Genomic DNA, 23,461 nt, shown 5'->3' with positions numbered 1-23,461 from the left:
GACTTTACACACGTGGACGCAGATTTAAAAAAAAAAAAAAAAAAAAAAAGTATGACAAGATAACGACACCAATTGTCACACTTCATTCTTCTTGGAAAAATAAATCACACAAATTTCATGTAATCATTTCAGTCTCTCTTCAGACCCCTATTAAACCATGTGGTCTCAAATACAAGAAAAAAAAATCCACTTACACAAAACGATCATATAAAGGAGCTTAAAACTCTGAAGATGTCCCTCTAAAAAACGTGTCCAACCTTCCTCTTGTACACATTTTTTTGTTACACATTTAGCATTTAACCTCACTTCTCATCATTCAAATGACGGGTGCCAATACTTTTAGTGTAAGCTACTCCGATCGATTCGGTCGGCTCCGACATAAGCTGCAAGAAAAGCTTTCGATGTTTATCTCAATAACAAAAGGAGCAGCACACAAAAAACAGTGTCTATCCCCTGCCTAATCCTTCCTCCCTGACTTCCTGCTTACAGAACAGCAACCTTACTGATGCTGGACACATGTAGAGCCACAACACACACCCACACACATGCGCACGTATACACACACACACACACACACACACACACACACACAGAGGGCATTGTTTGATTGACAGCTCCTCTGTTACTAGATCTAAAGTAAATCAATTAGTGGGAGAGTTTTTTTCCACTATGGTGGGCTGCAGTCACTACAAAGAGGGCCACTCTGCTGCCACACACACACACACACACTCATGAATAACTTTACAAAACGATCAAAAAAAAAAAGTGGAGGCAGGGGAGAGAGAGAGGGAGAGATGTTTGGACAGATGGCTTGGTGGAGTGTGTGTGTTTTGGCCAGCGCTACAGATCTCAGAGAAAATAATGAAACTGTTAGTGGAGTTAGAAACATGGAGAATGGCAGTGTTTGTGCTTTTATCCAGATTAGGGATCAGGAGTCTGATCGTCAGCTCAGGATAGTGTAAAAAATTTTTAAAAAAGTGTTTATGTTTATGGCTCATGCATGAGAAACACAACCCACTGTGATGAAAAAATAGATCATTACACTGCTTTGGTGATTGCTGGATTCTGATTGGTCAGAAGGTATTCAAAAACCATTCTAATACGCTGTTATGTCTATCCTATCCGCTTGAGGCAGGAACTTGTACAGAGGACGCTTTGCGTAAATGCTTTAAACTATTGTAATCATTGATATTGTTAGGTTTTCTGTTATAATATTTTTAATTTTGTATTTTTAAGGAAGGAGTCTCCAGTTTCAGCGCTATGGTATGACAGGCTACATTACTGTCTTATTAAATTCAAGCTTGGTGACTGTTTACAGCTGCTATAAAGCAAGGAAATCATCATCAGCAAGATGTTACACAACATTAAATGTAACTATAAATGGACAGAAATGAAATACATTAAATACATGCTAAATGCTAAATGAAATGAAATACATACTAAATGCTAAATGAAATTAAATTAAATACATGCTAAATGCTAAATGAAATTAAATTAAATACATGCTAAATGCTAAATGAAATGAAATACATACTAAATGCTAAATGAAATTAAATTAAATACATGCTAAATGCTAAATGAAATGAAATACATTAAATACATGCTAAATGCTAAATGAAATGAAATACATACTAAATGCTAAATGAAATTAAATTAAATACATGCTAAATGCTAAATGAAATGAAATACATTAAATACATGCTAAATGCTAAATGAAATGAAATACATACTAAATGCTAAATGAAATGAAATTAAATACATGCTAAATTCTAAATGAAATTAAATTAAATACATGCTAAATGCTAAATGAAATGAAATACATTAAATACATGCTAAATGCTAAATGAAATTAAATACATGCTAAATGCTAAATGAAATTAAATATATGATAAATGCTAAATGAAATTAAATACATGCTAAATGCTAAATGAAATTAAATACATGCTAAATGCTAAATGAAATTAAATACATGCTAAATAAATGCTCTTAAATACATTAAACAGTAATAATAATCATAAATGCTTGTATAAAAGGAATAAAATAATATTATATATAAATAATCAGCTGCAGGATGGGAATATTAACTCTACTCATCACACCATCCTGTCAGTGATTATATGATATTAATCAACACCTCATGACCAATCAGAATGAAGAATTATGCAGCACCTTTAATGATTTAAAGCTTCAGTTTTGTTTTTTTTTTCATACGGATGTTATTTATAGCTTTAATTCAGTACGCAATAAGAGCTTTCGGTCCAATAAACAGCTCCTGAATGCTTCACCCTCTTTCAGAAACTAATTAAATAACAATACAATATTGAGAATCTCTTTACTATTAATTGACTTCCTGTCACTGACCTCTGCTGTCCCAGGAACCTTTGTGAGCGGAGCTGTGTGGCTACATAAAGAGCAGAAGCTGCAGCCAGGAGCTCGCGTCTCTCGCTGGCCGTCAGAGGGTGACCTTTGAACCCCTCGGGGTAAACCTCGGGTAGGAAGTTGGTGCTGATGTCGCCGGATATGAAACGCGGATGAACGATGATCTCCCTCAGGAGAGGAATGTTATGGGTCACACCTGAGAGAGAGAGAGAGAGAGAGAGAGAGAGAGAGAGAGAAAGAATGAAAGAAAAGGAAAGAGACAAAAAAGAAAGAGAGAGAGAGAGAGAGAGAAAGAATGAAAAGGAAAGAGACAAAAAAGAAAGAGAGAGAGAGAGAGAGAGAAAGAATGAAAAGGAAAGAGAGAGAGAGAGAGAGAGAGAGAGAGAGAAAGAATGAAAAGGAAAGAGAGAGAGAGAGAGAGAGAGAGAGAAAGAAAGAATGAAAAGGAAAGAGACAAAAAAGAAAGAGAGAGAGAGAGAGAAAGAATGAAAAGGAAAGAGACAAAAGAGAGAGAGAGAGAGAGAAAGAGTGAAAAGGAAAGAGACAGAAAAGAGAGAGAGAGAGAGAGAGAGAGAGAGAGAGACAGAGAAAGAATGAAAAGGAAAGAGACAAAAAAGAAAGAGAGAGAGAGAGAAAGAGTGAAAAGGAAAGAGACAGAAAAGAGAGAGAGAGAGAGAAAGAGTAAAAGGGAAAGAGACAGAAAAGAGAGAGAGAGAGAGAGAGAGAGAGAGAGAGAGAGAGAGAGAGAGAGAGAGAGAGAGAGACAGAGAAAGAATGAAAAGGAAAGAGACAAAAAAGAAAGAGAGAGAGAGAAAGAGTGAAAAGGAAAGAGACAGAAAAGAGAGAGAGAGAGAAAGAGTAAAAGGGAAAGAGACAGAAAAGAGAGAGAGAGAGAGAGAGAGATAGAGATTTGGAATTTTAAAAGAGCTCTTATATAGTGATTGATACGTGATGTGACAATTAACGTTCTTGTGTGTGTGTGTGTGTGTGTGTGTGTGTGTTTTACCTCTAATTACGTAGTTATCAAGTGCATCCTCCATTTTCTGCAGTGCCTCGGCTCTCGTAGCTCCGTAAGTGACCAACTACACACACACACACACACACACACACAAACAAACTATTTAAACTCAAATACACAAACTCAAACTCATCAAACTCACAACACAGACTGGAATAAACCTTCTCACTTTAGAGATCATGGGGTCGTAGTAGATGCTGATGTCACTTCCTTCTTGAATGCCGCTGTCCACACGCACCTTGAGAGGAAATGCAACAAAAAAAAAAAGCACATCAAGTATCAGTAAATCTAAATAAAACGATCATCGCTGGACATCAAGATTTATAATGAACAGGTCCTTAACTGAGAACTCCTTAACATGTCAATTTTACACTTTTTAATCTTAACCAATTGAATAGTTTTTAAAATAAAAGCCATTAAACATCTCCACATATCTTCCCTTCATAAAAATGCCAGGGGCTATGAATATGTATGAATATGTATGAATATGCAAATTAGAGATTTACTCTGCTGCTAGTCACCAGAAAGAATTCAGTTTCAGGGTCTCAATTTGTATTGTCATGTTTTCAGAGATTTCTTTCTTATAAACAAGCCAAATTACACCATAATAATCCCACTTAACATAATCACTACTAACTTTATCTTAGATAAACAACTAATCGGTTCAACGAGTAATGTTCAGGTGCCATGCTGTCATCCTTTCATTATTCGCATATCTTCTTTGTAGCATTTTATACAGACCAGGCATAACATTATGACCACCTGCCTAATATTGTGTCGGTCCCGCTTTTGCTGCCAAAACAGCCCTGACCCTTTGAGACATGGACTCCACTAGATCCCTAAAGGTGTGCTGTGGTATCTGGCACCAAGATGTTAGCAGCAGATCCTTTAAATCCTATAAGTTGTGAGGTGGGGCCTCCATCAACACATCCCACAGATGCTGGATTGGATTGAGATCCAGGGAACTTGGAGGAACTGGTTGTTGTGCTTATCAAACCATTCCTGAACCATTTTTGCTTCGTGGCATGGCGCATTATCCTGCTAAAAGAGACCACAGCCATCAGGGAATACCGTTTCCATGAATGGTCTGCAACAATGCTTAGGTAGGTGGTAAGCATCACTAGTAATCTATATGGATGGCAGGACCCAAGGATTCCCAGCAGAACATTACCCAAAGCATGACTCCTCCTCCCGATTTTGCATCCTGGTGCCAGGTAAGAGACTCACATGCACCCGGCCAACCACATGATATAAAAGACAACGTGATTCACGTTCAGACCAGGCCACCTTCTTCCATTGCTGCCTAATATATCCCACCCACTAACAGGTGCCATGATGAGGAGATAATCAGCGTTATTCACTTCACCTCTCACTGCTCATAATGTTATGCCTGATCTGTGTATGTGAAAATAATTTGGACAAAAATTCATCATATGTTTGGGGTTTTTTGTGGAGATTTCTCCTCTCATTTTCTCCTACATTTTCTCCAGCCTCTAGCTACATGTGCTTGCCTGTACATGTGTCCTAAATGTAGCTGATGCTTCATCACAGGGCAGCATCACAGTGTAATCTGCCCTCTTCTGCATACATGAGCTCACAGACACCTGTGATTGGTTAGTGTCGCTATGATTGACAGGAGAGAGAGCCTATCTCCACCCCTAGGCTAATTTTTCTCTCTTAGACACCTTGTAGCATCGTCGATCTTCCAACTATAGGAACTTTCCTGTTGCTCCACTTGGGGGTTTTATGTAAAAAATATTCCTATCTTTAAGTTGCAGTGTTGGAAAGTGGCCTCAATATTAGAAACACACATGATGATGCAATGTAGGCCAGAATTCCACACCAACGCCTCTATAACTCAATCAGCACTCTCTGAGACTGGGACAATTGAATTTATCTGTGACGGAACAGCCTGAACATCCTGATCAAAGACTTTTACAACATCCTGAGGAAGTCCAGTTTTATACAATATGGTTAAATAAAGTCTTCTTAAATGCATTTTTTTGGCCTTTATTGTCGAGAACAAACAAACAGATGAGGAGGACAATAGCGTATTTCAAAGCTGGGCTATTTTAAGCCTCGCAGCACCACAATACGACGCTAGTAAAACGGGCGTGTGTTGTGCGTGCTGGAAATAAAAGGCAGAAGATGAGTGGTAATGTCTCCGCCGACGCTTGCTTTCTTCACACTGATGACAGTTAAATGTTCTGCTGTACCGGGCTATGAGATGCAGAGGCGTCTGTCACACCGGTGCGCGATAAATACCTTCGTACTCAGGAATATTAATAGAGGCACATTTGTAGTTAATGAGTATAAACACACATGAAACACACACACACAGGATGGCCTGAGCTCTGGTATCAATTACATGTTTACTTTTGAGGCAGGAAAGCTGTAAAGAGGCGAACCCCCCACAGTCTTGGCTTCAAAGCACTTCTGAGTCGTGAGCATCCTGACCAAACACACCAGCTCAACACACACACACCCTGAATGGATGGACATGAGAACTCATGAAGTAGAAGCTTTTGACAAAAAAGCTACAGGAACTAACTGTATGTAAGGTGTTAGGAGCAAACCAGTGCTGTGACAATGCATCTGTCCCTAATAATATGGCCATGGTCAGTACAATTGGGCTCACTGTAAAGGTAGAATAGCTAGAAGTGTTCTGTATATGTTTTTAATAAATAGAGTACTCACACCAGCGAGGTTTACTGGCTCCTCGTACTGAGAGAGTCGCCCGATGGAGGGAAGACCGAATGATTTGTAGGGATCCTAAAAAAAGAAAACAGAATCAATCAGAGAAACAGTATCTCGGTCAATAACAAATAATAATCCTTCTCTACTGTTTCCAACCAACACACACACACACCCCTACACACACACGGTGTAATGCTGTATGATAGGAATCAGTGCACAGACATCAGTAATTGGGATTGTGTGTGTATTTCGTGATGGTTATTTAATGGATACATTGAATAAAGGAGGTGTGGCCAATGTATCTGTCATTTTCATTGAAGGAGGTGTGGCCAATGTATCTGTCATTTTCATTGAAGAAGGCGTAGCCAATTTCCATTGAAGGAGGCGTGGCCAATGTATCTGTCATTCCCAGTGAAGGAAATGTGGCCAATGTATCTGTCATTTCCATTGAAGGAGGCGTGGCCAATGTATCTGTCATTTCCATTGAAGAAGGCGTGGTCAATGTATCTCATCTTTATTGAGGAAGGCGTGGTTAATGTATCTGTCATTTCCATCGAAGAAGGCGTGGCCAATGTATCTGTCATTTTCATTAAAGGAGGTGTGGCCAATGTATCTGTCATTTTCATTAAAGGAGGTGTGGTCAATGTATCTGTCATTTTCATTTATGGAGGCGTGGCCAATGTATCTGTCATTTTCATTTATGGAGGCGTGGCCAATGTATATGCTATTTTAATTGAAGGAGACGTGGCCAGTGTATCTGTCATTTTAATTGAAGGAGGTGTGGTCAATGTATCTGTCATTTTTGTTAAGGAGGTGTGGCCAATGTATCGGTTAGTCTCGTTGAAACAGATGTGGGGTACGTATCAGTCAATCTTAGTGAAGAAGGTGTGGCCTACATGTCTGTCAGTCCTATTGAAGGAGGCCTGGCCTATGCATCTGTCAGTTTGCGCTCTGTGCTCTGACCCCAACTTCCTCAGCTGAGATACGCGAAGTAAAGAATTCCACTGAGCTGTAATGGATGTGTGGCGATAATAATAAAGTCTTCTTCCAGGAAAGTAGGTGTGGCTCATGTATTTGTCAGTCCCACTAAAGGAGGCGTGGCCTACTTATCTGTCAGTTTCAGTGAACAAGGCGTGGCCTATGCATCTGTCAATCGTAGGGAAGGAGGTGTGGTTTGTTTGTTTACCTCAGCGTAGACTCTGCTCTCGATGGCCCAGCCGTTAATAGGGATGTCTTCTTGTTTGTGCTTGAGCTCATAACCTTTAGCAACTCTGATCATCTGCTGCACCAGGTCCAACCCTGTGATACACTCAGTGATGGGGTGTTCCACCTGACATTAAACACACACACACACACACACTTATAAGCACCATTCTAAAGTCTCTCTCACTCATGATACAATTTAAACCCACTTTCTATTTAAACACAGAGGTCCAGAGGTCAACATTCACAAGCTGTACGAGTTCTTTAAGTGTGTGTAGTGTGTATAAGTTAATAAAGCCATAAAGTTTGAAAGCAAAGACACACCTGGAGGCGTGTGTTCATCTCCAGAAAGTAGAAGTTCTTTTTGGAGTCGACCAGGAACTCAACCGTGCCCGCTGAGGAGTATTTTACAGCTTTAGCCAGAGACACAGCCTGCTCTCCCATCGCACGCCGCGTGGTCGGGTCTAGAAACATGCTGCATGTACGTACACACACACACAATATTCTTAGTTGTATATTCTCCATCCACTTGATCTGCAAAATAAACTGGTGAATTTAATGTATTTGTTTTTCATGCTGCGTTTATGCTGTTTGATTTGGAATAAAGAGAAAATTAGCTTAACACATACAAATTTGTTCTTCAGACAAGAAATAAACCAACTAATTAATCAGACTATATTAGTATTGATTGTTTTTTTATATTTTAGGATTTCTCATAGTGTTTAAAGCTGTGTGCAACCAATCAGCATTAAACAATAAAATTGGCTCCGCCCCCAACCAATATCAACCTTAGCCAAGTACCAAAAACCAAACAGTATTAGAATTTGGAGCAGTGACCAGTGAAACAAGTATCAAGCCAAATATGACACACACACACACACACACACACACCTGGGTGCCTCTTCCACCACTTTCTGGTTGCGTCTCTGGATGGAGCACTCTCTCTCGTTGAGCCACAGAGCATTTCCATGCTTATCAGCCAAGACCTGCGTGCACACACACACACACACACAAATTGTCTTAAACTATTTACACTATAGATCATCTTCCACTATTAAAATCTTGATAAGAAACAAATTGAGTAAATAAAGGAAGTCCATGTCATGCAAAATCCTTAAACCCTTATCATTAATCCATACTACATACTCAGGTTTCGTTATATTTTCTCTAAATGGCATTGCTAAGCTATGCCATTGCTTGTAAATAAATGATCTGTGAAATGCATTTTAAACTGGAACATTCTCATCACCTACATGGCTTTATCTCACAACTCCACCTTTCACATTTCTAAGGCCTGGCTTAGAAGCCAGGTTAAAAAACATTAAAAGTTTAAACGTGAGCTAATTTGTTATGAACCTCACTTCTTATCATCCTGCGAAGGAAAAGTGATGGTTCAAGATGGCAACAAGAAATGAAAGTGTAAAAACACCCCAAAAACACATACATAAATGTACCGGATCTCACAGTAAATGAACAGCAGGGTCTTTGGGAAAGGCGCATGAATGATAGCAAACATGAGCGATAGGAACAGATGTCCAAGATGGCTGCCACCAGAACATTACAGCATTCAGCTTCACAGTGTAGTTTAGTTCATAGTGTAGATCAAACCCCAACTTCCAAAAGATGATGAGAAGAAAGAATTTTATTGAGCCGTAACGTATAAGTGATATTTATGTTTATAGATGATGTGGACTAAGATACATTAGTGAATTTGTGTGACTTTAATGAAGAATTGGATGCGGTTTGAGGCAGAAGACATTTATAGACAAATTACTTGTTAGCTACATTAGGTTCACGGCTCTATTGCAAACCTAAATAAGAAAATTTTAGGCAGTCAATCAGTCTCAGATGATCAACTGATGGGAAACCTGTGTAGTGGTTAATGAAGAAGGGGGCAGTGATAGCTCAAGGCTCTGGGTTGTTGATCGGAAAATCAGGGTTCAAGCCCCAGCACCACCAAGCTGCCACTGTTGGGCCCTTGAGCAAGGCCCTTAACCCTCTCTGCTTCAGGGGTGCTGTATCATGGCTGACCCTGCGCTCTGACCCCAATCTCCAAGGATGGGATATGCAAAGAAAGAATTTCACTGTGCTTTAATGTATATATGACAAATTTCAGTTTCACCAAGCCAAAGCCCCCAACCATTTCCCAGCTCCCCCAACCACCCCCCCTAGGGCCACTGCATCATGGCTGACCCTGTGCTCTGACCCCAACTGTTTTAGGATGGGATATTCAAGGAGAGAAATTCACTGCATAGTAATATAATATGTGACAAATAAAGGCTACTTAACATTAACTAATTAATTTAAACATTTGAGAAACTAAACTGACTTTAATATGATAAATGGGGGGCTATCCACAAAGAAATAGCTATGCTTTCATCACAAGATCACCTGGATCTCGATGTGTCTGGGATTATCGATGTACTTCTCAATAAGGAGTCGATCGTCCCCGAAACTGGACGCGGCTTCTTGCGAGGAGAAACGGAACCCTTCCCTAAAGGATACAAAACACAAGTCAAAGTTTTGACATCGCTCTGACTTTTCTACTGATCTGAAACAATAATAAATAACATCATAATAAATAAGGAGTGATATTTTGACTGAGCAGACACAGAGTCTGGATTGGTTCAGTTTTTCCTCACACCTCCTCTGATTGGTCAGGTGGAGCAGTGCTGGAAGGGTCAACGCCGTGGCTGTATCAAAGCTTTCCTCTTATCAGTTAAGAATCTCTTTAGTCTCACCTCACTCTCACCTTTTGTCACACTTTCTTGACTTGAGATAAAATCCAATTACAAGTCAAACAAAAGCACGACTTCACCTCAGAGATAAGGAACGCAATTAGAGGCGTCCTGGTTTGCTAAGCGTTTTATCAGGGAGACTGTCTCCAGAGTCAGCGGAATATAAGAGGAAGGTGTCATGGCTTTTCTAACAGTGTGTCTGAAAGGAGCCGACTGTATAAACTTCATTATTCTCTTCTCTGGAAGAGCAAACATGAGGGAGAACTTTACTGGATGTTCATACGCCGTGGGATAAAGCTGACCTATGGAGTCAAGCCGTAAACACACATCAGGCAAAAACACTATAAGAAGATCAATGATTCATGTCAAACACACACTCACACTCACACACACACACACTCACACTCAGAAGTTTGATGTGTTCAACACTGTGTTCTGAATTCAATTCAACACTAAATTTAAACTCGGAGAATCAGAAATAATAGCAAATAAAGTAATAATATAAATACGTAGTTGGCTAATTTAAAAATGTTTCTCATATAAATATTTAAAAGTAAAATTTAAATACAAATAAAATAATAATTAATAATATAATAATTAATTAATATAATATTAATAATATAATAGTAGTATTTTGTTTTAGGTTTTTTTTAAATAAATTATTTTATTTTATTATTTTTTGGCTTCAGTTTTTAAATCAAAATTATTTATTCCATTTTCAGGGAGCAAATTAATTTCACAGCATTTTATCACTTTAAAATTGATGTAAAATTAGAAGCCTATATTCCCTTAAAAGCTTGAAATCTTTCAATCTAAACTGAGTTTCAGGAATGTTTCATTTCGTGTCATCAACACGGCATAAATGTTTTAAGCAAATTTCTAAACGCTCAGCGAAAAAAACCCGACTCTGCACTCCATCAAATATAGTCTGAAGTGGAGAAATACAGAGACATGAAAAAGTGTACTAACACGGCTAAGACTTTTCATCATCTTAGTATCACTTCTTTATCAGTATCGACTTTTCAGTCTCAGCAGTTCTATGTAGACATTTACAAATGTCTTCACTGATCCCTCACCTGGTCTCCTCGTCGTTCCAGGCGATCCTCATGCCTTTACCTCCACCACCTGCAGATGCTTTGATCATAACTGGGTAACCTGGGGAGAAAAAACAACAGATTGCTTTAAACCCAATTTTTCCTGTTTTATAATATAGCATTGTAGCTGACCAGCCAAGACGGAGCTTTGCTTCTTGCTTGTTTTGCACAGAAAATCCAAGAGATCACAATTTGTATGCTGTCACGTGTAGCAGATTCCTGAATCCAGTTCAATCAGCCATCTATCAGTGTGAGAAAGCAAGGACAAAAAATGTAACAATGATGATAGATAGCTGTCAGGAACCACAAAAACAAACAGTTCCTTATAGCATACAGTATATAAATAGCTACTGTTTTTACAGCAAAGTTCCAGAAAATCCTCAAAATAACTACTTTTCTTTCCAAACAAAAGGCCAAAATCAACCACCACCAACCAGCCAAAGCCACAAAGTCACAGGACAGACATCTGTCTCATTTATTTACATGACAAAAGCTGGATTTATGGATCAGACACGCTTCAGTGGGCATTTCTCCAGATGAAAGATCTGTGGAAGAGATCACGAGTGATAAATGATGTGTAGTGTGGGCAGTGTAGCTCACTGACCACTGAAGAGGAACTGGATGTGTTTTAACTAAGACATTTAACAGGAATTGTTTTGGGTGAGACAGACTTATACTTGTGTCCTTGTTCTCCTGGCAAATCTAGGATGTTGGCAGGCAGAGGAAATACAACTGATGTAAGAAGAAGAATTGATTACAATGCAGAGTTCATGAGTCTCATTTCCTTTCATGTAAAGCAGGGACCAAAAACAATGAACACAAAAATTTTAATGATGTAATTAATTACACTGCTGAAATCTATTAATGAATCAACCCCTGAAAAAACGCTTTGGAGATATACCTGGCTTTTATATTTACATTTCTGTCATTTGGCAGATGGTCTCTTATCCAGAATGGCTTATATTTGTATCTCATTTTATACAACTGAGCAATTGAGGATTAAGGGCCTTGCTCAGGGGTCCAGCAGTGGCAGCTTGGTGGAGCTAGGATTCAAACTCACAACCTTCCAACACCTTAACTACCTTAACCACATCTGCACTGGCTTTTCCAGTACAGCTACCACATCTGCACTGGCTTTTCCAGTACAGCTACCACATCTGCACTGGCTTTTCTAGTACAGCTACCACATCTGCACTGGCTTTTCCAGTACAGCTACCACATCTGCACTGGCTTTTCCAGTACAGCTACCACATCTGCACTGGCTTTTCCAGTACAGCTACCACATCTGCACTGGCTTTTCTAGTACAGCTACCACATCTGCACTGGCTTTTCCAGTACAGCTACCACATCTGCACTGGCTTTTCCAGTACAGCTACCACATCTGCACTGGCTTTTCTAGTACAGCTACCACATCTGCACTGGCTTTTCCAGTACAGCTACCACATCTGGACTGGCTTTTCCAGTACAGCTACCACATCTGCACTGGCTTTTCTAGTACAGCTACCACATCTGCACTGGCTTTTCCAGTACAGCTACCACATCTGCACTGGCTTTTCCAGGATAGCTACCACATCTGTACTGGCTTTTCTAGTACGGCTACTACATCTGTACTGGCTTTTCCAGTACAGCTACTTTTCCATCTACACTGGCTTTTCCATCTACACTGGCTTTTCCAGGATAGCTACCACATCTGTACTGGCTTTTCCAGTACAGCTACCACATCTGCACTGACTTTTCTAGTACGGCTACCATATCTGCACTGGCTTTTCCAGTACAGCTACATCATCTACACTGGCTTTTCCAGGATAGCTACCACATCTGTACTGGCTTTTCCAGGATAGCTACCACATCTGTACTGGCTTTTCCAGTACAGCTACCACATCTGCACTGACTTTTCTAGTACGGCTACCATATCTGCACTGGCTTTTCCAGTACAGCTACATCATCTACACTGGCTTTTCCAGGATAGCTACCACATCTGTACTGGCTTTTCCAGTACAGCTACCACATCTGTACTGGCTTTTCCAGTACAGCTACCTCTTTTGTACTGGCTTTTCCAGGATAACTACCACATCCCACTTGCTTTTCCAGTACAGCTACCACATCTGCACTGGTTTCTCCAGTACGGCTACCACATCTGCACTGGCTTTTCCAGTACAGCTACCACATCTGCACTGGCTTTTTCAGGATAGCTACCACATCTGTACTGGCTTTTCCAGTACAGCTACCACATCTGTACTGGCTTTTCCAGTACAGCTACCACATCTGCACTGGCTTTTCCAGTACAGCTACCACATCTGTACTGGCTTTTCCAGTACAGCTACCACATCTGTACTGGCTTTTCCAGTACAGCTACCACATCTGTACTGGCTTTTCCAGTACAGCTACCTCTTCTGTACTGGCTTTTCCAGGATAACTACCACATCCCACTTGCTTTTCCAGTACAGCTACCACATCTGCACTGGTTTCTCCAGTACGGCTACCACATCTGCACTGGCTTTTCCAGTACAGCTACCACATCTGTACTGGCTTTTTCAGGATAGCTACCACATCTGTACTGGCTTTTCCAGTACAGCTACCACATCTGTACTGGCTTTTCCAGTACAGCTACCACATCTGCACTGGCTTTTCCAGTACAGCTACCACATCTGTACTGGCTTTTCCAGTACAGCTACCACATCTGTACTGGCTTTTCCAGTACAGCTACCTCTTCTGTACTGGCTTTTCCAGGATAGCTACCACATCCCACTGGCTTTTCCAGTACAGCTACCACATCTGCACTGGCTTTTCCAGTACAGCTACCACATCTGTACTGGCTTTTTTAGGATAGCTACCAAATCCCAATTGCTTTTCCAGTACAGCTACAACATCTGCATGGGCTTTTCCAGTACAGCTACCACATCTGCATTGGCTTTTCCAGTACAGAAATCTGAGTTAACCACAGGCGCTTTACTGTTACATACCGATTTCTTGTGCGATCTTCACCGCCTCATCTGCATTCTAAAACAAATAAAAACAAAAAAAACAATTTACAATTCACATTATATATATTATAAACCATATAATATTATATAACTAATAAATTATATATTATTTACATTACATTTTTCTTTTGTTTTTCATTAAAATCAAACCAAGTTATTCTTTACATTTTGTTCTTTCTTTCCAAAAATGTCCTTAAACTTGTGGCCGATAATACTTCTTAACACGAATCTGTATACTTGTGGATGGAATTTTATGGGGAAAAAAATGTTTTCAATAATATCATTATCAAAAAAGGGAGGGATTAATAAATATTGTCAATAATATCCTTATAAATGTGGACAGGAATTCAGGAGTAACAACTACATTAAAAATATATATTTAAAAAAAATAAGTATATATTATTTAGAAAATAAATGGAGAAAATTTTTTAAAATATCCCTAAATGTATGGAAAGGTCAAAATCTCATATTTTGTGAACACTGGGCATCGTCAGAGGTATCATGTGACTTTACAGCCATGTGTCCAACTCTAATAATTAATTATGTTTGATTAAATGTTCAGTTGCTTGAAGCAGGTCTGATATTTTCTATAAGTTTATCAAGATTCAATTAATCACCAGATCAATATTCTAGTGATCATATAGTCAGATTTCCCTCTTCTAGTCAACCCAATACACACTCCTGTATGTGCGAATGTGATGAGGAGGATGATGATGATGATGATGATGATGATGATGATGATGATGATGAGGATGAGGATGCAGTTTCTCATCACAACCAACAGAGGGCAAGTTGTGTGTGTTTACACTCATCTTCCTTCAGGGTAACAACAAACATTTTTATTGTCTTTTTTTGCACTCTCTCTCACCCTCTCTGCCTGTGTCTCTCTCCCTCTCCCAGTCTCTCTCTCTCTCACCCTCTCTGCCTGTGTCTCTCTCCCTCTCCCAGTGTCTCTCTCTCTCTCTCTCTCACCCCTCTCTGTCTGTGTTTCTCTCCCTCTCTCAGTCTCTCTCATTAACCCTCTCTGTCTGTCTCTCTCCCTCTCATTAACCCTCTCTCTCTCTCTCTCTCTCTCTCTCTCTCTATCTATCTGTCTCGGTCCATCTCTCCTCTCTTTCACTCACATTCTCAGTCTGTCTCTCTTTCTCTCTGCCTATCTCTGCCTCCCTCTCTCTCTCTCTTTCTCTCTCTCATTAACCCTCTCTGTCTGTGTCTCTCTCCCCTGTCTCTCATTAACTGCCTATCTCTTCCTATCTCTATCTATCTATCTATCTATCTATCTATCTATCTATCTATCTATCTATCTATCTATCTATCTATCTCTCTCCATCTCTCCCTTCTCTCTTTCACTCACCCTCTCAGTCTGTCTCTCTCTCTCTCTCTCTCTCTCACTCACACACACATACACCTTCATTTATTCTCCTTCCACAAACAGTATATAATCAGAGTGAGGTGAGAAACCCCACAGCGCGGGTACGGCCTAAGTTAAACGAGTGGTGTTTTAGCGTGTGTGTGAGGGTTCGATAGCGATCTGGCTGATGGCACGGTGGTCGTTACTGCTGTCTCTCATATGGTAATGGACGCTCCGACGTGCTGCCTTTGTCTGCCGTGGCTGAGCGCCGCAGCTCCCCTTTATGGAGCCAATAAGGCCAGGAAGTGTCAAAACGGCCACTACACGAGGTCGTTAAAGCACATTTAGAACAGAGAGGGGGGATGGACGCAGAGGTCGAGACGCTGAGATGCAGAGAAAACACGTCGCTTTGGGAGTTTGACGGGTTTGAAACGTGCAAATCGGACATCTCCGTCATCTCATTAAACCGTGATTCATTTTTGTCATGTTCTTTCACTCATGTCATCTGCTGACATCTACCATTTAGATTCGACAAAATGACTCTGATAAAAAGGGATGTCTGGGATTTACTTAATTAAACATGTTCCACACACTTTTAATGTAGTTAGTAATTAGTAATTAGATTAATACACTATATTCAATTAACAGGATTTTTTTTGGCGGAATAAAATGAAGCAAGTTTAGGGCATTTCTAAATATAACGAGATTAAGCATGCATTAAGCATTCTAGCTGACATGAATAGCACACACACACACACACGTTGGCTATACAATTTTGGTTAAAGAGATCGCCACTGTAATTACGAATTAATATCCAAATGTACCTTAAAAAACTAAATTCAGGCTACTAGAGCTGTGAGACTTTTACAGCACATCTGGAAGAATGTATCCCGTGCCTCAGACTCGCCCCGGCGTGAGTCACACCAGCTGCCAGAGTTACGTTTTCAGCCAGACACTAGTCCAGTCTTACAGCAACAATTCAGAAATACATGTGATTTTTAGGATAAATCCTATTATCAGATATTAAACTTTGCCAAAACATAAAGAATCAGTAAGTGGGGTAAAGGTCAGTATGTTCTGCCCAAACTTCAAAACTGGTGCTCGAGAACGCTTTAAGAAAGGCTTTTGGATTGGATTCTGCTTGACTTGGACGTGTAAACCAAGCAAACCTTCACGACTCCGTCGAAGCCAGGAATGGTGTTGACTTTGGCTGCCTTGGCGATGAGTTTGCTCTCGATCTTGTCCCCCATGGCCTGGATGGCGTGTGTGTCAGGGCCGATGAAGGTGACTCCCTCGGCCGCCTGTTTGAAGAAATAAAACACCTGGTTAACTAAAACAATAGTTTCCTTCAAATCTTTACAAAGAAAATGTAAGCATTTAGAAAAGCTCATTCAACTTCAAACTAAAGTGTTGGTGGAAAAAAAAAGGATGCAGCGGGTACCCCACTGCTTCACCATTACAAACTAAATCCTCCTCACTAATGCACCCTGACACTTCGGACTTTGTAGTGTGGCTCAGCGTAGCCTGGAGCGATGCCCGAGGACGCGAGCAGCCCGAAAACCCCGGCCCTCACACAGCACGGGAAGATGGGATCCACTTTTTAGTCTTTGTCCCGTTCGAGAATCGGGAGATTATTGCTTCCTGGCTAATATACTACAGATAGAAAAGCCTGGGGCGCTCATCAGCACAGAAAGGAGTCTGTAATTAGGAGACAGATCTGACCCCATGACTCCCGCAAAACAATGCAATTAGTCAGGAGAAAAAAGAGGAGGAAAAGTAGATGGGAGAAAAAGGAGAGAAATCCAGCTGTTGGCTAAATCCTCCTGCTAAATATTTATCTACTGTAACAGCTGCATTCTGAGTAACTGGATGATATGATCAGCGTTACAATATCAACATACGACTTCTCACGACGAACAGAAGAAAAGGGTTTATGATTTTGCACAATGTGCACACAAATGTGCTGCAGAGTAACATCTTTAAACCATCGCTAACACTAACTGATAAAAAATATCTAGATAAACTGACCTCGATTTATTACACCGCTCAATAAAACCAGCACCTAACATCTAACTCCGAGCTTTCCATCATTAATAAACTACTATCATTAACATCACAGTCAATTTGAGTCCACTACTGAGAGAGAAAAAATAAAATAAAATAAAATAAAATAAAATAAAATAAAATAAAATAAAATAAAATAAAATAAAATAAAATAAAATAATTAAAAACAAAAATAATAAAATGAAATAAATAATTAAAAACAAAAATAACAAAATAAAATAAAATAAAATAAGGGTCATAATTGTTTTTTCTTTTTTTGCATTTCAAAATGAAAAAGATAAGTATAAATGATAGTGTTCAATAAATCAAAAAATAATAGAATATATAATTTCAATAGAAATAAGTCCAACATGCAAACCTTCAAAAGAAATAAAGTTCCTAATAAATAAATAAAAAATTTTTAAAAAAAGGAAATTTTTTAACCAGTTAAATTTCTACCATTCCAACGTATCAAGCTAAAAAATAAAAGCAATTTGTAATTAATACAAAGAAAGCTTTATTAAATTATGAAAACGTCCAACAACAAAAAAGAAAAAAAAATCAGGTAACTATTTTTTTTTTAAAGAAACTGCCTAAAACATTAGTATATAGTAAATGACAAATAATTACAAAATTTTATTTAATTCTTTTTTATCCATTATTAAAAAGTCCAACCTATAAAGCTTGTTTAGAAAATAAATTAATTTAATAATGAATTTGTTTCGTTAATAATGAAAACGTGAAATATTTTAACAATTATTTGTCCATCATGAGAAAATCTAACCTGTAAAAGAAAACAAAAATCATAAATTTCAAATTTAATGATAAATAATTATTTTAAGTTTTTCGGTTAAATGAGGATTTATTTTGATCTCTCTGCTGTAACGTGTACTCTAGAGAGAAAGGAAATGAAATGATAAATGAGTGTGAAGCACAGTGTGGCTCAGTCTGTGGTCATTACTGAGGTGATTTGAGATGCTTGCATTTGTGGTTGTGGAACACATTGTTGACTAAAAGCTCTCCGTAGGACTCGACTAATCAAATCTAATAAAGCATCTCTGTCTATTCAGCTGTCACTCACACACTCCCTCCCTCCTTCACACCTCCAAGTGTGTGTGTGTGTGTGTGTGTGTGTGTGTGTGTGTGTAAGAGAAGGTAAAGGCATTCACACTTTACTCAAATTTCTAATCATTATTAAGTACAAAGCTCAAAACAAGCCAGAATCACTATTTTTCTTTTCTTTCTTTGTTCAACTTCAAGAGAGAAAAAGAAAAGCAGGTCAGAGAGCAGACATTACAGCTACTCTACTGTAAGTGATAACAGGAATTTACTTCTCATCCACAACATCTAATGGAACTAAACACATATAAAGTGTGACGTGTTTGAAAACGAAACAATTTAGGATGGATCATCAACCAAAAAATCAAAATCAAACTCAATCCTCCACTCTATCAGATGACGTCCGCTGCCTTCTTCAGACATCAGAGGACTTGGATGTGTTTTTGTAAATTTTATTTTAAAAACATCATTTCATATTTAGAAATTCTACAGTGAATAAATATAGGTAGAAACTTTTGCAACTGCATATATTCTCTCGTTGAGGCATTTATGGAGATGGAAATATCACAAATTAGAGGTGAAAAAGGTTCAAACAAAAACTTGGCATTCATTTCAACAAAAAGTATTTTGTTTTTTTTTTATTATTATTTATTTGAACAGAAAATATAAAAATAAAAAACACATTTTTTATTTTTAAATATTTATTTGCAATATTTAGGGGTTTTTTTTATTCAATTTTATATATTTTTGTTAAATAAAATTTTTATGTGAATAAATAAATAAACAAATAAATAAATATATAAATAAAGATGCTCATTTAGTCATTATTCCTCACTCTAACATTCCAACATCTTGTCTTGCCCAAAAAACACTGGGACATGACCGACCACACACACACACACACACACACACACTTTTCTAATCCCTAGAAAGGCCACTTGAAGTGAAGTCAATCTCCTCTGCTCTATTCAGAAGCGATGTGCCTTTGCCATGGTAAAGAGACCATAGAGGGAATGCTAACGGGTCCTTTGGGGCGGTCGTGCTCTGGCCTGAGGCCTTGGCCCGTCGTTTGCACTGCATAAAAGTGTACTAACTGTCAGGCAGAGGGGGCTTCCATTCACAATGAGGGGGCTCATTCACCTTGTATTCATATGTGTGTGCGCGTGTGCATGTGCATGGGAAGGGGTGGCCAGCTCACCATTCAACTGCTAATGTAATGACATCTTCATTTCCACACACACACAGGCAGTGGACGGCCCACTCATCTGTGTGTGTGTGTGTGAGTGAGTGAATGAATGAATGACCGTGAGTGTGTCTGTTTGTGTGAGTGAGTGTGTGTGTGTTTGTGTGCATGGGGATTTGAGGAATGCTGTAGACTGGTTCGAGGTTAGATTACAGAAATGAAAGCCCTGAAACACGCTGCACAGGGCTAAAGACGGAGGGGGAAAAAGAGAGCGTTTCAGAGAGAATTGTGTGTGAATGTTACCACAGATTTATTAATGCTGATTCTTTATATATCAATCAGTGTCAATAGCTTAAGTGTAGAAATCGAGTCCCTTCTGAAGCCTGTTTTTTCTCAGACAAAGATCAAGTGAACAAAGCATGAAAGCTAACCTAGAGACAGAGCTAACACAGAGAAAGACAGCTAACCAATAGATAGATAGATAGATAGATAGATAGATAGATAGATAGATAGATAGATAGATAGATAGATAGATAGATAGATAGATAGATAGATAGATAGATAGATAGATAGAACTTAGAGAGAGAAAGCTAACTTAGAGTAAGAATTCGAACCTAAAGTTAATTTGATAAATAAAAGCGAACCTAGAGTGAGAAAGCTAACCGAGCGAGCAAACAAACACAGCAAGTGAAAGCTAACCTACAGAAAGTTAAAGTAGAGAACAAAAAACTAAGGCTAGGGTCTAGAACTAACCCCGAGAGTTCTATCTAGCCTAGAGAGCAAAGGATAACCAAGAAAGAAAGTTAAATTAGGGACTGAAAGCAAGCATTAAACTCTAACCAAAAAGAGCAAAAGCTAAAATGGAGAGAGAAAGCTAAAAGAGACAGCAAATGCTAGCCTAGAGATCGAGCACAAATCTGGCGAGTTAAAACCATTGAACACAGAGCATAAACACTCAGGCGTTAGCTCTTTAGTGATATGTAAAGCTTACGAAATGTGGAAATATGAGATTAGCGAGTTTATTAGCGAGGCTTATGAGGAGAAGAGAGGAACGTCTGAAGAAAAACAACGACGAAATTTCCTTTAATTGTGAATGTCGTGTAGCTGAGTGTTGGATCCGTCCTGATTTTCATCACCTATACTGCTGTGTTTAGTTGAGTTGGTGCGAGTCTCCCACAGACACGTCAATCATATAAGCTTTTAGAGTATTAGGCCACGCCCACTACGGCAGTTCTTAGGCGGGTCTGATCAGCTGGAGTTTGAGCTGCTGCTTGCTTTTAAATTTTAACACTGAACTTCATGGTTCCATCAACCGTCCTGCAAACGTTCGAAATATTGGACATTACTTTGAACATTTTCATTGCGGAAATGCCGGGGTTTGTTTGAGAGACGTGAAAAAGTTAATGAAATGTTCAAGCAAAGTCATTAGAAAAGCAGCTGGCTGGATTTCAGCGCAGTCGGGAGCAGCATTAGTAGTTTCTGCATGAAGGTGAGACCAAGGTTGAGTGTGTGTGTGTGTGTGTGTGCCTCCTGCCTGAGCCAGATTGAGATCAAAGCAGTTTTTCGAGGAACCCCGCTATGCTCCGCTGCTATGACATCATCACCACGCTGCACCGCGATTGGTCGCTCAGAACGAAGAAGAAGAAAAAACACTCACTATTTCTTTCTCTCTCTCTTTTTAGTAACGGTTCAGAGGCACGTGACCAAGAAATCATTCTCACACGCATCAGTGTGCATATGATATGACAACTTTGTGTGTGTGTTTGTGTGTGTGTTTATTACATGAGTGTGTGTTTGAGAAGTCATGGATCAAGGGCACTTTTCTACATTTTTCCTTCTCATCGTCCTCCAGCGCACTGCGGAGAAGCGTCCCGCAGCGTGCTGTGTGTGTGTGTGTGTGTGTGTGTGTGTGTGTGTGTGTGTGAATCCGCAGTAGGAGACCCGACCGAGTGAACAGAGGCGATATTTCTGGGATCTAAAGACCAGCAAGAGAATTCAAAATGTAAAATAAATAAATAAATGCTTACATACATAAATACATAAATAAGCCACTCGACTGACTGTACCCACAGCGACTGCTTCGGCTCTTCACTATAAAAGTGTCAAATCCTGGAGCGCTGAAAAACCCGAGACGGAAGAATAAAGAGATCAAGTTGGCAGAAGGGGGGGTGTTGGGGTGAAGATTTGGAGCGGTTGCCATGGTAACACACACACCAAAAAAAACAGGGCTGACATCACAGGGCGAGGCTACATCCCTGTCCCTCTACACGAATCCCTACCTGTGGAGCTCAACACACACTACTATTGATTTATTTATCTTACATATGATCCACTCAACATCTTATTTCCACTTTAATCTTAGTTCACTGACATTTCCTGATTCTGTATTCCAACACCTTAACCACTGACTACAACTGAAATCTAATCTGAATCTGTTTTCAGTTCCTGCATCCTAAAGCACATCTGTATACGCGTACCGTATCTTTCGAGATAAAGAGAACAGCATTATGTGCCATTTTCTTGGTCATGTCATTCTCTGGGTATATTTCTAAGCTGCAAAGCAGAAAAATCCCAACTGTGGCAGTAATATAATTTGTTACGGTCAACAGGAAGTCAGACTTTTACAACCTGTCATTCTGCAAAGGTGCATATTTGTGTCATATTCCTAGAAAAAACACTCTAATTCCCTTCATCAGTTTCTTAAAGGACGTAAAAACACACTGATTAAAATATTGCTATGATGTGAGAACACACACAAGCGACGGGAGATACGACAAAACTCGGAAGGATATTTGCGATACATGATACGTACTGTGACAAAGATTGAGATTAAAAATGCTTTTTGGGATATAACCAAAAAAAATAGGTTTTTACAAATACACTACACTGCCAAAAGTTTTGGGACACCCCTCCAAATCACTGAAATCAGGTGATGTTTTTCAGAGGTTGGGCTCGGCCCCTTAGTTCCAGGCAAAGAAACTCTTAATGCTTCAGCTTCATACCAAGACATTTTGGACAATTTCACTAGAACTAAGGGGCCGAGGTTGAGGTCAGGACTCTGTGCAGGCTAGTCAAGTTCCTCCACACCAAACTCACTCATCCATGTCTTTATGGACCTTGCTTTGTGCACTGGTGTGCAGTCATGTTGGAACAGGAAGGGGTCATCCCCAAACTGTTCCCACAAAGTTGGAAGCATGAAATTGTCCAAAATGTCTTGGTATGAAGCTGAAGCATTAAGAGTTCCTTTTACTGGAACTAAGGGGCCGAGCCCAACCCCTGAATTCAATGATTTGGAGGGGTGTCCCAAAACTTTTGGCTATATAATGTATGTTAGAAACAAAAAATATGCTTTGTGTAACTTTGATGTTAGTAAATGAAATAATTAGAGATATAATTTTTTTTTAAATAATAATAATAATTAAATAACATTAAATCAGCTGAATTGAAACAAAAGTAAAAAAAATTAAATAAATAAATTTAAATAAATAAATTTAAATAAATAAATAAATAAATAAATAAATAAAGGGACATGTAAAGACTATAACAAATCATATTGCTATTATACTGTTACATCATTTGATCGGAATTCACTGTGAAAGCCACTTGTACACATGTATACATAAATCGATGGTGAGAAAGTGGATGTAAGTGATCGAGGTGTAAAGTGTTTCTAAGTGAGAGACTTCATCAGACTTCATCTGCTGACCCTTTT

At 39.1% G+C, this 23,461-nt stretch overlaps 1 protein-coding gene across 1 annotated transcript in view; it reads right to left on the bottom strand.

Moving 5' to 3' along the window:
* pcca (propionyl-CoA carboxylase subunit alpha) overlaps nt 1–23,461 on the bottom strand; it is a 47,721-nt gene that overhangs the window by 15,731 nt on the left and 8,529 nt on the right. Inside the window, exons 7-17 of the mRNA XM_058380590.1 lie at nt 16,634–16,765; nt 14,093–14,129; nt 11,112–11,190; nt 9,689–9,791; nt 8,189–8,283; nt 7,622–7,772; nt 7,281–7,424; nt 6,095–6,169; nt 3,567–3,635; nt 3,386–3,461; nt 2,362–2,575 (exon numbers count right to left, since the gene is read on the bottom strand). Of these exons, the coding sequence (XP_058236573.1) occupies nt 2,362–2,575; nt 3,386–3,461; nt 3,567–3,635; nt 6,095–6,169; nt 7,281–7,424; nt 7,622–7,772; nt 8,189–8,283; nt 9,689–9,791; nt 11,112–11,190; nt 14,093–14,129; nt 16,634–16,765 (1,175 nt within the window). The remainder of the gene's footprint in view (nt 1–2,361; nt 2,576–3,385; nt 3,462–3,566; nt 3,636–6,094; nt 6,170–7,280; nt 7,425–7,621; nt 7,773–8,188; nt 8,284–9,688; nt 9,792–11,111; nt 11,191–14,092; nt 14,130–16,633; nt 16,766–23,461) is intronic.

Source organism: Hemibagrus wyckioides, linkage group LG26, assembly GCF_019097595.1.
Source record: "Hemibagrus wyckioides isolate EC202008001 linkage group LG26, SWU_Hwy_1.0, whole genome shotgun sequence".
Classification (NCBI taxonomy): domain Eukaryota; kingdom Metazoa; phylum Chordata; class Actinopteri; order Siluriformes; family Bagridae; genus Hemibagrus; species Hemibagrus wyckioides.
The sequence above is the reverse complement of the archived record's forward strand: the minus strand, read 5'-3'. Positions and strand labels throughout refer to the sequence as shown.